Here is a 16,516-nt window from a genome sequence, read left to right as displayed (position 1 = left end):
CAAACCACATTTCCAGATGTCTCTGCAGCAAAGTGAAATTCCACACAGACAAGGCTTAGAGAAAAACAGAAAAACAGAAAATGAAACAATTGGCAGTGAAAAGCAGAAAGAAAAGATGGAGCCCTTAGAGAAGGGAGTATCCCTAAGGAGGTGGGGACAAAGGGAGGAGAAGGGGAGGAGGAGAGGAGGAGGAAAGAGGGCCTGTCTCTTTAAGGGGGTTGGCTGTCAATCAGAAAGCCCTTTTCATTGCAGGAGAAGAGGACAAAGATACTCAGAGAGAAAAAGTAAAGGACCGAAGAAGGAGACTGGAGAGACCAGGATCCTTCCAGCTGAACAAAGTCAGCCGCAAAGCAGACTAGCCAGCCGGCTACAATTGGAATCAGAGTTCCAAAGACATGGGTGAGTTTCAAAAACTTTAGCATAGAAGATTCAAGCAGGCACAGAAATTTGCAAGAGAATTTCCAACTGGAGGGTTTGGGGTTTCCAATGGTTTCAATGAGTTGTGTTTTGGCACTTGTTTTGTTTAATTCCTTAGCACTCAATTAGGTTAACTCCTTCTCTGCTGTACTGAGAATGATGCTTTATTACCAAAGAACTCCAGCAGCACATGGAGAGTACCACAGGTCCTTGGAGAGAGTGCCCAGAGGGTTGGATATGGTCATGTGTTCTCTTACCCCCTCACTTCCCTCTACCTTCTCTTTTCCCCTGTTCTCAGGCCCTGGTAGTGGCTGGGTCAGCTGACATACTTGGTTCTTCTGGAGACAAATGAGTGTTGGCTAGCCCTCAGATGTATAAAATAACTGCTTGCTGATACAATGTTTGGACCCTGTTTGGCATCAGAAGGAAATTGGGAAATTGGGCAAGATGGAACTCAGGCTTGGCTATGGCTGAGAGGGCCAATCTCAGGTTCAGGCAATGAAAATAAAGGCCTCCATGGCTTTACCATGGGGAGTAGATATGGGTAGCAGGTGTGTGTGTGTGTGTGTGTGTGTGTGCATGTGCACGCAGGCACACATATATGGGTGGCCATATCTAGCAAATATCACAGACTCAGCCTTTCTGAGGGCATGATTCAGACTCTAAATCCCTCTTATGACAAGGAAGCTGCTGGGACCTTATGGCTCTTACTGACTTGGTTGAGTACTGAAGGCTTCTCCAGGTTCTATGAACAAAAAGAGAAGCTATAAGGTCTGGTCTTTGTAGTGTCTACTTAGAGTACAGAGCACAAGGGTCTTTGTCCACACAGGATGCCACAGAAATGTGCAGACATCGTTCACATTTGGCAAAAGAGTAGCAGCTTGAATGCATCCTAAATGAAATGAGAATCAATTGTCCTCTGTATTCACCATCAAATGTAGTACCCAGAAGACTCCAACAACATCCATGGAAAAAGGTTTTCGATTATATTAAGCTGGTGTCAGCCTTTAGGTTGTTTCATCCTGAGAGAGATCTTTGAAGCATGTATTCAACATGGATAACTAGGAGGGCAGGGTACTGGACTAGAGGCAACACAACCAGGTTCGAATCTCAGATCTGCCACTTACGAACTTCATGACCTTAGGTAGATCACTGTGAATTATCACTTCATCTTCTGGAAAATGGGGATAACAATAACTGCTTTGTCTACTTTCAGGGTTGTGAAAATCAAGTAATAATGATGTATGTCCTTTGAAAATAGGCAAACTCTATAACAATTATAAATAATGATCATACCAATTATTATGCAATAACACGTGTATAAGCTGACTCTTACTCTTCCCAAAGTGGTTTGGGATTTCTTTGTGTATACTTTGTGCACTTGGGTAAGAATCATTTGACCAACTGAGTGTAGCCAGGTGAGAGTTGAATGTTAGGGGAACTCAGTTCCTACCCTCGGTAACATCAGGAACCCTATGTAATGTCAGGGCAGCTGATTGGGTAGGTTGTGAATTAAAAAATGAAGAGGGAGTAAAGAATGATGTGGAATATTACTTCCTCAGGGGATGAAAGCCTTGAGGAAAAGGCAGGAACAAATGAGGCGACCACAGGGACAGTTTCCTGTTATGGAGGCTAGATGATTTCCTCCAGGGGAATCTCCAGGGGAGATTGCCACAGATAAGGGCACAGTTGAGATTGTGTATTGGATCCCAGATCTTGGGGGTGGGCAATCCTTGGGCCAGGTGCACATGAATGTAGCCATTGAGTTTTCGATTATTCAATAACAAAGTATCTCAAGTCCTTGTAAATAATAGACCAACTCTAACAAGGTACTGTACTGCTACTACTTCCAACATGGAATGTGTTGCTGTCCAACAATTGTAGTAGACAAATTATATCATGGAATCTGGGTTTGGAAGGAGCTTTAGAAGCTGCCTGAGCCAACTCTCAAGGCAGGATTCCCTTCTACGACAGCTAGTTAAATGTTCCTATGGCCTTTGTTTAATCACCCCCAGAAATGTAGAGCTCACTACCTCAACCATATACAATCTTACAGGATGGGAAGCAGAGAGGAACACTGAATTCAGTATTATCCATATAAAAGGTTTATGGGGGAAATCGTAGTTCATTAAACTTTGTCTTGACTTGGGAAGGGGATGTTCCAAATGAGTCTTTGGGATAACAATGGAACCGGAAAAGAGCTAAAGAGCAGTAGCTGATTATTCTCTGCTCAGTAACATAATGCTATTACTGAACAGCAAAACGTTGGCTCCTGCAAGCCTGTTGTCTGAGAACAGTGGCTGTTACCCTGGTAACCACACTGTGATGCTTCCCTCCAAAGGTGGCTGTTTGCCGAGGAGGGTAGTGTTGGCTGGTGCAGGCTAAGTGAGGGTAGCCTAGGCAAGAAAGAAGTATGGATACAAAGCAGGGGTCCAGTTTTACAAAATTCCTGAAGACTAACTGCATCCCACCAGGATGGCAAGAATGCCACAAGAATGCCAAGAGCTAAAAAGAAACCAGATCCAAACCAGCATACTCATTTACTCTTCCTAGAGACAGTGACTAAAAAGATCACGACAGCCTTCCCCACCCCATTCCTCACCTTGGCCCTGCAGAGCCAGAGGAGCTCTTGAAGAGCCAGGCAAACTGAAAGGCTTGCTCTGCTTGGAGGAGATTTTGCCCTGGCTCTGCGCTATGAAAGCTGGAAGTTTAGTCAAGAGCCTGACAACTGGAACTATCCTCTCAAAGCTATATGAGTAGTAGTAAGGCCTAAGAACCCCTGGGAGATGGGTGGGAGGGGACATAGAGTGTTTAAACCCATCAAGGCACTGGCACTCAGCCAGTGGCATCTTTTTCCCTCATTGCCTTTTTGTGTATTATCTTGAAGCCCTGAAAACCATCCCCAGGGTATAGTTCTTGGTCTTGAAAGAAAGCAATGTAGAAATGCCCTCTTTGCCTACAGAACTTCAGATCCAGAGAAGATCGAGTCAGGACAGTGACATGATCAGGTAAGGTCACATCAGCCTGGAAGGCAAACAGAGCAGGTTTCCCTTTCTTTCCCACTGTTAGGGCCTACCCAGTTCCAAACTTACCTCAAAAACCCTATGATTACTGATTGATTACTTCCTCCTTGGCTATTTAAAAATGGTTGTAAAGGTGATCTTACTGCTCTGTACTTGCCTCTGAGCTCTTTGCTAGGCAGGGCTCTGGAAAAGAATCAGTGACATCCCAAGGAAGAGAACAAGGCTCCCCAGATCAGCTTCACACTGCAACCAAGGAGAGAGGAGGAAACGGTGAGAGACTGACCTAAGGAATAAGGTATAGAAAACGTCTCTTAGCTTATTATCAGGTTCTTCTCTTTTACCTCTGCATAAGTGGGCAAGATGAAGACAATGTGTCAGGAATAGAGTTTAATAATCAAGCTTCTATTCCAACCTCCCAATGTTTGGGCATATATTGGCGCGCGCGCGCGTGTGTGTGTGTGTGTGTGTGTGTGTGTGTGTGTGTGTGTGTGTGTGTGTTTGGGGAGGAGTAGGGAGTATAGGAAACAAATTGGCCCAAATGTTGTTGCTATAGTAATAATAATATCTGTCCAAACAAGAGGCTGAGTTTCCTTTTATTTAACTTTATCCATATGACTTGACCATCCATCAGGCTTAGATTCCCATGTCCCGGTGGTTGCAGGGCTCCTTTCCACCACTTGAATGCAGTATAAGTGCTGAGTTCATGTAGGGAAGACAAGATTATAGTCAGGGCTTTGTCTGACCAGGATAAGGCCAGAAGCAAAAGTCTTTGTCTCTGGCACCTCCTGATGATTGTTGTTTTACTCCTAGAACCCACCCACTGATTTCCTTCCATCCCCAGTACCAGTCACGGTTGCTTTAGCATCTTGGCCCTGTCAACTGCTATAGGCCCCAATCAAGGAGGCCTCTGTTCATGGAGTGAGGTTAAGGGGTGGGTTCTAGGAGGAGGGTACGACTGTAGAGCAGATTAGAGACTTAGGGAGATGGGGCCAGTTTTTCACTCAATGAGTTTGCCTGTTGTTTAACTCTATTGTATAGGGTTCTTCTATCTCTCCCTTTGTCAGCTGGATTCAAGGGACAGGCTAGGAATTGTGCAAGGCACAATTGGTCTCTTTCTACCATCTCTTTCACTGAAAGCCCTTCCTCTCCTCCCTTTGATGAGTTCCCAGATTCACACTGAATTTCCATCATGGAGCTGGTCCTTGAGGCCTGCCCAGGGCATGGGAAAGGAGGGAGGGTTTGGGAGCTCTTGGCTCCTGCTTAAAGAGACAGCATCAGGATCAACACAGTCCCTTGGATGGACATGGATCTGGATAAGATTAACAATGGGTCCTTTGGGAATCTTTGTCAGATTCCTGTGAAAACTATTGGTCAGAAGGGCTTGAAGTTCTAGCACAGATTGATTAGACTCATTTTGGAAGTTTGCGGATAAATCTAACCAACACCTTTGCTTACATTTTGCTCACAGGACTTGGTCATATACATTTTAACACTAAGTTATAGGTAGCTTTGGTCTTTGATTCACAGACACAAGTTTGTTCTCCCTAGCAAGACTGAAAGGTCATTGAAGAAAGGGCCTGGGCTTTATAATTCCCTTTTGTTTCTTATAGTGCCCAGCGTACTTCAAATATGCTTAATAATTGTACTGAATCCACATCAAAAGAAATGAAAGGAAAACACTGGGAAGGGTCATTATTTTTCTCTATGACCTCTCATCAAAGTCAGGCAGTTTAATCCAATTGAGTTGCACTGGGTAATATTATTATTATTGTAGTTCTTTTATGCCAACTCTACCATGTGACAATCTGTACTTAGCCTGGAAACATGAACATGACTCTTAAGAGAGCCAAAGGGCTCCAGAATCCCTCACAGCCTTCCTGAATCAAACCAGTACCCTTTTAACCATGAAGGGTGCTGAAATGTAGAGCTTGTGGCTTTAGGCTATTGTTTACACATTCCCAAAGACATTTCTTGGGCTGTGAAAAATCAAAGTGAACACCATGGACCTTTCTCAGAATGTTTTGATTGTCAAATACTTTGATGAAGACACATTTTTTTTTTTGCATGTTCTGAGTTTTTTCCAATTGAAATCTAAAAGTTGATTTTTTGCTTGGTCAGACTGACTGAGATTCTTCACTTCTGCTGAACTTAGATGTCCCCAGAAAAAGATTTCATCTGTGACGAGATGGACATGTAATGTGTATGTTGATATCATTGAACTATAGAACTCCAGAGTGATTTATCTGGGGCCATTTATTTCCAACTCCATGTTAAAGACTCGTTAAAACCTATTTATTTCTTGTCCTTTGCTTTGAGTGGCAGTGCAGCGGAAGAGGGGTACTAAGTTATTTGAGGTCTAAGAAAATAGAGGAAAAATGTATGTAAAAAGAAAGCATTTTGGTGGATGATCCAGAGTTGCTCCCAAGACTTAGCCCTTTATCACCCAGTAAGGACACTACATCTGACACTCTCTGGTTATTTGGATGATGATCAAGGGATCAGGTACACCAAGAGGATTTTTCCTTATCTTTATAACCCTGGAGGGGGCATCAGCTAAAACTTAGAGTGGAATTCCCTGTTTGGCTAGCAAGAGTTCAAGTTCCTTCATCCCTGATCACACCTGAGCCATTTAGCTCTTCCCAGGGTGAAAAAGCTGGGGTGAGTGAGTGGCACAGGACGGTAACTTGCTAGGGTTGATGGCTGTCCTTACTCTGGGCTAAATAAACAGTTCTGCCATTGTTCCCTGGGTCTGACCCCCTCCCCACCCCCAGGCCTGCAGGCCCCTGCAGAATACCAATGAGGCTCCTGGGATCTCAGGGAAAAACAAGGCTTCTTTGTCCAGGGGAGCTATGGAGGGCTCTGTCCAAGCCCTGACCCTGTGCTGGGGAGAGAGGGAACAGAGAGGTCACTGACCTTCTCCTCCCCCCACCCTCAGGCTTCAGAGACCTTTACTAGAAGAGTCTAAGAGTTTGGGGGTGGGGAAGAGTTGGATAGACAGTAGGAAAATGGCAGCACTATTTATTTCCAAGCTCTTTTTCTTAACTTACAGCATGCATTTAGTATCTTAACCTGTTGAGAAAGAGGAAGATCAATTTCTGGAATGTTTCCTGAGAACAATGATCAATTTGAACTGCTGTGTTTTTCTTTCTGGTATATACATGCATGCAGACATGCATGTATACACACACACACGCACACACACATGCACACACACCACACACAGCTCTGATGAAGCACTGTTACCAAGCACTATTGCAAAGTTCATACTAAGTAAACTCTGCCTCCACTACAGCACAGCTACAAATTGATTGCTTCTCATAGAGGCCAAATTTTCTGACAGTAGTTCTTCAGTTCTTGGAAAAGGATGAAAATTCAGTTCTGCTGCAAATATTAGCTACTTAGTCTGCTTGCCTTGGGCTTCTGAGCCTCATCTTTGGTGTCACATACCAGAATCTTTGAGGACCAAGGAAGGCTTATTATTTTAGGGGATGATGGATAATAGAACTCACTCATTCTGTGGCTCTGAGAACAGAGACAAATGCTTCCACCTCAACTTTCTCATCATAGAGATAATCTGGTCCTTCAAAATCTGTTCACATTGCATCAGCCATGCAGATCAACAGATGTTTAATCACACAGGGCTAAAAAGAAACTACTAGTATTAAGAGGGTCAGGCAAAGGACTCCCCTAGTCCTTGCTACTGTGGCATAGACAAGTGAGCTTTGGATATAAAATTCAAACCTAGAAATTAGTACAATTTGCTTTCTTTTTATAAGGAGTTCCAACATATTTTTCCAAAAACAGCTTCTCAGCACATCAGCTGTATATGTGTATATAATTCATATACACATATGATATATATAAAATATTTCATATATCATATCTATATATATTATATGATATATGAATAGATGTATAAAATCAGCACGCACACACACACACACACACACACACACACACACACACCCCACACACATATATGCTTTATATATTTGGGATCTGGCCAAGTGGCCCGAGGGAGCCACCGTTTCCTCATCTAGTCTGCCATCTACTTGACATTTGTTAAGTTTTGCTCCATGTGGCACTTACAGCATGGGACTAGTACTTGGGGCACAGCAGTTCTTAGAGCCTACGACTTCTTGTGTGCCTTTCCTGTTTCTCAGCAACACTGGCATGGGGCCTAGGGTGACAGGTCTCGGTATCTCAGGGACTCTTAGCACTTTGAGACACCTGTTTCCAGGCTCTGGTGTGTTTTCGTCATGCTAGAAAGAGGTTTCATGCTTTGCTGACTTTGTATAGAGTCTTTTTGTAGCTGTTTTGACAGGACTCCTGTGTAAACCTGAGGGTGCAGACATTGGCCAAGCTGCAATATAGGGGGACAAATCAGCCGGGCAAAGTGTTCAAAAATCATTAAGCTTGCATTTTTATTACTGTGAATAATAGTCATCCTCCCATTACTGTCTCCTGCTCTCTGCCAGTTTCCTCCTTCCCTTTGGACTGCTTTCCACATAATATTCTAGATGAAAAAGAAGCAAGCATTCCATGCGACAAATACACCCAATGTTCAGGAATATCCAGAAGCATGCAATTTCCAAAGTTTCCCCCACCTGGAATGCTCTCCAAAGCTCAAATCCTGTCTGACAATACCAACATCTCTGGCCTGCACCCGTCCATTGTGGAACTTTTGTTGCATTTACCTTCTGTAACCACTTACTTGGCTGCCTGGAATTGTTATTTGAAAATATTAGGTCTACTTAGCTCCTTCTTCCTCAGTAAACAGAAGACTCCTATATGGCAAAGTCTATGTCTTTTATGTTTTCACAACCCACATAACACCTGGCACAATGCTGGGCATATAGTAAGTACTCCATAAGAGTTGATAAATGACTGAAACAAACAAATCAGAATAAGAAAGGAGAGGATGCTCCCATAATCTCCCTAGCTTGCTACTTTGATGACAGATTATTTTAAAAACCCATACATTCTGGGAATTAAAATTAAGGACTTATTTTCAAGAATGGAACAAAGTGAAGGTTTTTGGGTCAATCTCACATTCCAGAAGCCTAAAGTTGGAGACTCTTGTGCTTTTGGACTCTGGCGTGACTACTCCAACTGTGCATGTGAGTGCAGGGCTTGACTGGTCTGGCAGAGAGGTATGAGTGGCATGAACTACTTATGGAACATCCCTGACTTTTTCCCTCCTTCCTCTCAGGCTTGTTAGAGTGCTGTGCAAGATGTCTCGTAGGGGCCCCTTTTGCTTCCCTGGTGGCCACTGGATTATGTTTCTTTGGGGTGGCACTGTTCTGTGGCTGTGGACATGAAGCACTCACTGGCACAGAAAAGCTCATTGAGACCTATTTCTCCAAAAACTACCAGGACTATGAGTATCTCATCAATGTGTAAGTACCTGTTATCCTACACAAACCCCTCTCTTTTTCCCCTCTCTCCCTGGAGACATATAGAACTCATTAGTTCCTTAGTGATTAGTAGGGGGTTTAATGTAGAGCCAGACAGGATTCCCGAGTCTTCCCTCTGTTTGCAGATTTCACCTTTGCCCCACCTGAGGTCCTGAATGAGGGGGAAATGCCAAATTCAGAAAGGGGAGTTCTGTCTGCCTGCCAGCCCACTTCTCACCCCCCACTGCACTTGCTTTGTCCCACGTGCTCTAACTTCTGCCCATAAGGTTAACATTGACTGAGTTGGAGCCTCTGCAGTGACAGGTATGGAGAACTCAGGGAAGGCACAATGACTGGACAGACTGGGGCTGCTGCTCTTGGTTTGACATACCGTTTGAGTCTGCTCAGGCTCCGTACTAAGACTTTCCTGTTCCTAGCACGGTAGGCCCCTATTCCTTAATCCCTCTTCCTCCTAGTCTAGCTCCTCTCTGCTTTCTCCTCTGAGGAAACATCTCTGAAGTGTCAGGCCAAGGGGAATAGAGCCCCAGTTCTTCAGGTCACAGGGTAAGCAAGGGGTGGAGGAACCTAGTGATTCCTCTAAAAAATCCCTAGCCTTGTTTAGGTGCTCACTCAAGTGTCCACCTTACTTACACAGGAAGGGAACTGGGTCCTCAGTTAATAAGGTTTCCTGATATCTTTTGTTTATCTGTTCATGCAGGATCCATGCCTTCCAGTATGTCATCTATGGAACTGCCTCTTTCTTCTTCCTTTATGGGGCCCTCCTGCTGGCTGAGGGCTTCTACACCACCGGTGCAGTCAGGCAGATCTTTGGCGACTACAAGACCACCATCTGCGGCAAGGGCCTGAGCGCAACGGTAACAGGGGGCCAGAAGGGGAGGGGTTCCAGAGGCCAACATCAAGCTCATTCTTTGGAGCGGGTGTGTCATTGTTTGGGAAAATGGCTAGGACATCCCGACAAGGTGATCATCCTCAGGATTTTGTGGCAATAACAAGGGGTGGGGGATAATTGGGCGTGAGTCTGTGGCCTCATCCCCACCGAAGGCTGGGTCCTCTCTAGGGGCCTTGCTTTTGAGTGAGGAAGTGATGGCTACAGCCGAACGAGAAGGTCAGGAAGAACGTGGTGCCTAGCTGGCTTAGCCTCACCTTTCAAAAATTCCCTAGAAAATTTCATCTCAAAAAAAAAAAAAAAAGCATGAGTTTTGTGGATACTTCATAAAATCGGACCATTTCTAAGCCATCTGTTGGTATTCCTTTACTTTCCTCTTAGCAGGGACCACAATAAAATAAGATTTGACCACCTAAGAACCTAAATACTACTCATGGGATTGAGACGCAGGTACCTGATCTGAGAGGGAGGGTGGATCATGGAAATTAAATAATTCCACTCCAAGGTGGAATTCCCAATATTCTGGGATTCTACACTGTTGGAGGTCCCAGGGGAAATACATGGATATACATATTTAATGCTTCATCTTTGCTGAGGGTTATCCGTGCTTCTAGTGAGGCACACATTGGTTTTCAGTCTTTAGAGTTAAGTAAGATCTTTTGGGGGGTTGAATATCTGTAGGTTATGGTGATACATTTTGTGGCCAGCAGTTGGCTTAGAAAGGTTTTTGGATCTGAAATTTAAACCTCCTATTGGCTTTGCTCAATGACTAGGGATGAAAAGTCTTATGACGAGGAATATTTTCTAAGCTCAGCCTAAGGCGAGAAATGGCACGACTTTCTTTCAAGATCTGCTTTGATTTCTTTATACCTTATCTGCCCAAAAAATCTCCTGAAGCCTCTCTAACCCAGGGATCCTCCTCACTCCAACCCCCACCCATTCCACCCACCCTCCATCACACTTGGGGCCAGTTCTCTAGTAGATACTGCCAACGACATTTGGCAGAGGTGCCCTGTTTACTAATTTCATTTGGTGGAGATCCCTGGAATCTGGTTTCCTATCTGGCACATGCCACTCCAGGATCTCCCAGTTTGTGCTTCAATGTCTGCAGGCCGATGCTGATTTCTAACCACCCCATGTCAATTGTTTTAGTTTGTGGGCATCACCTATGCCCTGACCATTGTGTGGCTCCTGGTGTTTGCCTGCTCTGCTGTGCCTGTGTACATTTACTTCAACACCTGGACCACCTGCCAGTCTATTGCCTTCCCCAGCAAGACTTCTGCCAGTATAGGCAGTCTCTGTGCTGATGCCAGAATGTATGGTGAGTTAGGGTATTGGTGCCTTGGCTCTCTTACCCCCTATGAAAGCACTATGTATTTGGTTCTTTACTTGGGTTGACAAGGGTGGTGATTATAGGGAAAAATGTTATGGATGCCTGGATCTTAGTTTGTTTTTCCCTCCCCACTGAAATTGGAAAGATTTCTTCCCTTGGAAGGGAACTTCTCTTGGAAGTGGTAGGAGTTTTCTTGGCTGGTAACACTGCTCTAGCCTGGTCGAGAAGCAGTACATTTCAATAACAAACACAAGATTACACAACTGTTCAGTACCACCTTCTATTTTTTTTTTTTTTTTTTTGCAAATCTTTACAAAAGAGGATCCTGATTGTTAGTGGGATTCAACTTTTCAGCCAGCATGATTAAAGATGTAAGAAGGGCTCTGAAAGAAAATCTCCGTGGAGCCCCACAACTCCATGAAGCTCACCCTGGTTGACTTGTGTGTCTTACCCAGGTGTTCTCCCATGGAATGCTTTCCCTGGCAAGGTGTGTGGCTCCAACCTTCTTTCCATCTGCAAAACAGCTGAGGTGAGTGGGCCATTTGAGTTCTTTCACAATGGAATGGCTTGTACCATACAAATTTCTACCCATGGCCTTCAATTTTAAAAGCCATAGTTTTTGTTTTGTTTTGTTTGTTTTTTTTTTGCTGGATTTTGAGCATAGATGCTAAAACTTCTATTTCCCCTAGAGCTGCATAGAAAGACTTCCATTCCAAGACTTCCTTCCTTAAAGGAGAAATTTGTAGTTTTAGGTAAAGATAGAGATTAATGAAAAATCCCCCAAGTGAAAAAAAATTATTTAAAAGAATAAAAACCTTATCAAGAAAATGATTTCTGCATAGAGACATACTCATAGGTTTTACAAAAACACTTTCAGTTTGGAACCCCTCCATCTCTAATGAGAAGTAAATACAAAAAGTACATTTGAAAGAGGAAAACACTGTGTTGGCAATGGATATCGTCTACAAATGAGGCAGGGGAATAAAAGTAAATCCTGAAGAAGAAGGCAGTAGCTTTAAACGTTCAAAACTTTAAACCATGACTTTAAATTTGGGGATCCTGGGTACAACTGTAGGGAACCAGTTGATTAAAATATTTTATGAGTGTTTTATGAATACTTTGTGTTCTGAGTGCTACGGGGCTAGGTGCTGTGACGTACATTAAAGAACAGGAGGCCTACACTCAGGGAAGTGAGTTTAGTTATAGATGCAGAATTAACACACAAGAAGCTGCATGCATGATCTACAGCAGAGCATATTTTTGCAGCTGCAAGAAACTCTCCTCCCTTTTGCATTTTCTTGCAGTTCCAAATGACCTTCCATCTCTTTATTGCTGCATTTGTGGGGGCTGCTGCCACACTGGTTTCCCTGGTGAGTTGTCTGAATGTGATCCTGGCAAATAAATAGTCCTGGGATAGCTTGGGTACAGCTATGCTGAAAGGCAAAAAGATAGATTGCTAACCTTGTGATGCTGGAGAGAAGCAAGCGCCTGGGAAGAGACAACAAAGTGTAGACTGTGAACTTCTACTTTGGGTTGGCAAGGTAGAGAGACTTCAGAAATTAGACAGGAACAGGAATAGTGGTGTGGGGAAAGAGAAGGTAAGAGATTAATAGTCAGAAATGATAATATTTAACATTTACAGAGCATGTAATAGTGCCAAGAGCTTTGCAGTCAAAATTGCAGTTGATTCTCAACACATGCTGGTCAGATGAGTGACAAGAACAAGGAAACATTACTGAACATGATTTTCCAAAGCTTGGAATTCTATATGCTGTCAATACAAATCCACCTTGGGCACTCTCCAAGGGATTTACTTACTCTTCTGAAAACCCTGGGAGGACCTTCTGACATTATTAGAACTGTGCTGTGCTGCTCATCGTGGCTGTGTGTCGGCAGCAAGCAGCCTGTGACTCCAGGTCACTCAGACATGTGGTTGGGATGATGGCAGAGCCCAATGCGCTGTTCACTTTTCTGAGGAAAACCAAGTGCCAGGACTTAGGATAGGTATGGAATAAACCCTCGTCGAGTTGATTTTCTGGGCCTGAGCCATTAGAAGGAAATGTCTCAGGGAGTACTTCTAGTCAGGCAGGTAGGGTGAGAGCCTGGGACATGGAGCTTTTTACAGATCAGGGGTTTTTCCTTTATTTAACTGATTTTATTTCTACCCTTCCTCATTCACTAAAGCTTTGGAGGAGGGAGAACTTCCTTTTCTACTCTCACTCATATTTTCTCTTCTCTTCCTACAGCTCACCTTCATGATTGCTGCCACTTACAACTTTGCCGTCCTTAAACTCATGGGCCGAGGCACCAAGTTCTGATCTCCTGTAGAAATTTCCCTTTCTCTAATAGCAAGGCTCTAACCACACAGCCTACAGTGCTGCGTCTCCCATGTTAACTCTTTGCCTTTGCCACTGACTGGCCCTCTTCTTACTTGACGAGTGTAACAAGAAAGGAGAGTCTTGTGGTGATTAATGTCTCTCTGTGGACTCTCCCCTCTTATGTACCTCTTTTAGTCATTTTGCTTCACAGCTTGTTCCTGTTAGAAATGGGAAATTCTTCAGATGGTGACTCCCCAACTGCAAGTCACAAAGGAATGGAGGCTCTAATTCAATTTTCAAGCATCTCCTGAGGACCAGGAAGTGTTTTCTCTTCAAAGGGCACTTCCACTGATGGAAACAAAGTGGAAAGAAAGATGCTCAGGTAGAGAAAAGGGATGTACCTGGTCCCCTTGACATCTATTGGGGCCAAATATATTCTCCTTGATGTACAAAACAGAGAACCCACTCCTGTCTCCCTCTTACCACAGAAGATAGAAGAAAAAAAAGAATGCCAACAAAACAATAACAGCATTTGTCCAAATCTACCTATTGCAGCTGGGAGAAGGGGGTCAAAGCAAGGATCTTTCACCCATAGAAAGAGAGCACTGACCCTGATGGCAATGGACTATTTAAGCCCTAACTCAGCCAATCTTACTTATAGCATAAGGGAGCGTAATGTCTGTGTAGACCAAGTGGGCACCTGGCTTTACACCTTATTAGAGAAAAGAAGCAGGGTATTGTCAGCATCTTCTCACTCCCTTTTCCTTGATAACAGCTACCATGACAACCCTGTGGTTTCCAAGGAGCTGAGAACAGAGAGAAACTAGCTCATAAAAAAAAAACAAAAACAAAAGACTGGCCTAAGGAACAGCAGTTGTTAGTGGCTAACGGTGTAAACTGAGCCAGCCCTCTGGTAGACACAGGATAGATAACTCTTTGGATAGCGTGTCTTTTTTCTGTTAATTAGTTGTATACTCTGGCCTCTCATATCTTCACAATGGTGCTCTTTTCATGGGGTATTATCCATTCAGTCATAGAAGATGATTTGAAGATCTTGATTTGTTTCAGAATGATGTGTATTTCACATTTACCAGTTTGTTTAGCACTTGTTTGGGGTTGTACCAGAAAGGTCTAGAGAATGATTCTTTGATTATGATTCTTTAGCAAATGGACATTGAACGTTAAACATTGCAAATAATATTTACAATTGGCTAGTTCCATACATCTACTAGATTTTCTCCAAATTATTCTGCTCTTTGCAGAAACGGATTTGGTGAATTTGAACCTCAATTTGAATAACCTATTTGATTGTTCTTTTTAAGCTAATGGGGGATGATTTGATTTAGCAGTGCTAACTCGATGTGTTGAAGAGTCAGGTTTAACATATAGGTTATTCTCTCCTAGTATAGATCACTTAATAGAATGCCCCAGCCATCAGCTATTTAGTTGGTAAGCTTCCATGGAAACAGAAAGGTGGAAAGAGTTGGAAGCCTGAATAACTCCCAGGTTTCAGGCTTCTCTTTCTGTGTTTGTTAACTTTGGGTTAAAAAAGAAAAGGCTGATTGGTCTTTATGGAAAGAGATTTTACGGATATGACCGTAGGTGGCTCTTTTGTTGTAAAGAGTTGTTTTGTTTTTTTTCCCCCAAAGTTGTTTCAGCAATGTTTAAGGAGAAGTAAGATGTTTGCAAAAAGATACTTAATATTTGTTTTCAGACCAGTATACAAGATAAGCTTCCAGGCTGCATAGAGGGAGGAGATGGAAAAGGTTCTGTAAGAAACCAATCAAGATCAAGGAAAGTGAAGTAATCCATATCTTGTGTTTTGTTTTGATTTAATAACATAACAAATAACCAACCCTTCCCTGAAAACCTCCCACGCATACATACACACATATACACACACAAAGAGAGTTAACTGAAAGTGTTTCCTTCATTTCTGATACAGAATTTCAATTTTAACACACATAAAGGATAAACTTTTAGGAACTTATCTTACCAAATGAATTTTATAAAATTAAAGAAAAATAAAATTAAGAATGTTCTCAATCAAACATCGTGTCCTTTGAGTGAATTGTTTTGTGTAACCCCACAATAGAAACTCGAATAATTAGACCTTTTTTGTGCTTTGTTCAAGGAGCTTATTTATTTTTTAGGTCACCCAAGTCATTCTCACAACAATTTTCTGACATAAAAAATAGACAAATCCCTTCTATTTTTATAGCTTGGGACACTAAGAAACAGTCAAAGTAAATCCCAAAGAAACCCAATAAGCACATACCTGAGCTTGGACTAGAACATAGGTGGGTTTTTTTTTGTTTGTTTGTTTATTTTTGTTTTTGTTTTTGTTTTTGTAGAACTCAGGTCTTGATACCTGAGAACTTCTAGTTAAGTATATGCAGCGAAAGCCTATATACCTGGACATGCCTGTTTTAAGGTTTCTTTTCTCTTAGAAGTTGGGTTTCAGAGTGTTCTGCTCATTCAGACTCAAATACAGTTACTTCTTTAATATAATGGTGCCTCAGCCCTGGTGTATTGAGGATTAAGTTATTGCTATGTTCTCTTTCAATCGTTTGGATATTCCAATAATGAGCCCTCAGTGCTTCATACATGAATAATGCTTAGTTTTATCTGAAAAGTACTGGATGAAAGGTTTAAGGTAGGGGCAGAGTAGATATGGTAAAGACAATGTAAATTTAAACAGCCGGTGGCAGGGCACTATTAAAGTAAAGTAGTGACACCTGTTACCTTGGATGGCCCGCCCACTAGCCCACTTGGGACACAGCGTTTAATCCCTTTTACAACCCTAGGCTAGAATATGACACTCTTGGACAGCACTCTAATGACCTGCCCAAAGAAAGCTGATTTAAAATTAGGAGTAGATTCATTGTCCCATAGTTGCTGCTGGCAAGGAGCACGATTGCTGAGAAAGGAGACTTTAGCTGGGGGCAACAAGTCAGTCGTCAGTTAAGGAGCTCCGCTGAAAAGCAGTTTCAATGTAATCTCCTGATTTCTGCTTCACCACAATTAATATTCTGCAAGCAAGTCTGGTTGGATGACGTTAAGACAAAAAGCATAAAAATATGACAAGGACTTATTTTTAGACCCTGGCAAACAAGGACACA

The 16,516-nt window shown here is 42.8% G+C and overlaps 1 protein-coding gene across 2 annotated transcripts; it reads left to right on the top strand.

The window, feature by feature from the left end:
* The first annotated feature begins 209 nt into the window (after positions 1-209).
* Positions 210-15,445, top strand: PLP1 (proteolipid protein 1). Of its 2 annotated transcripts, none has more exons than XM_027608105.1 (7): positions 210-399; positions 8,653-8,839; positions 9,555-9,816; positions 10,896-11,064; positions 11,532-11,605; positions 12,381-12,446; positions 13,323-15,445. In XM_027608105.1, exons 1-7 carry the CDS (start codon positions 396-398, stop codon positions 13,392-13,394), a joined length of 834 nt encoding a protein of 277 aa, XP_027463906.1. In that variant the 5' UTR covers positions 210-395; the 3' UTR covers positions 13,395-15,445. The 2 variants fall into 2 exon arrangements, with proteins under 2 accessions (XP_027463906.1, XP_027463907.1); XM_027608106.1 differs by having other exon boundaries at positions 241-399; positions 9,555-9,711.
* The last annotated feature ends 1,071 nt before the right edge of the window (positions 15,446-16,516 follow it).

Source organism: Zalophus californianus, chromosome X, assembly GCF_009762305.2.
Source record: "Zalophus californianus isolate mZalCal1 chromosome X, mZalCal1.pri.v2, whole genome shotgun sequence".
Classification (NCBI taxonomy): domain Eukaryota; kingdom Metazoa; phylum Chordata; class Mammalia; order Carnivora; family Otariidae; genus Zalophus; species Zalophus californianus.
The sequence above is the reverse complement of the archived record's forward strand: the minus strand, read 5'-3'. Positions and strand labels throughout refer to the sequence as shown.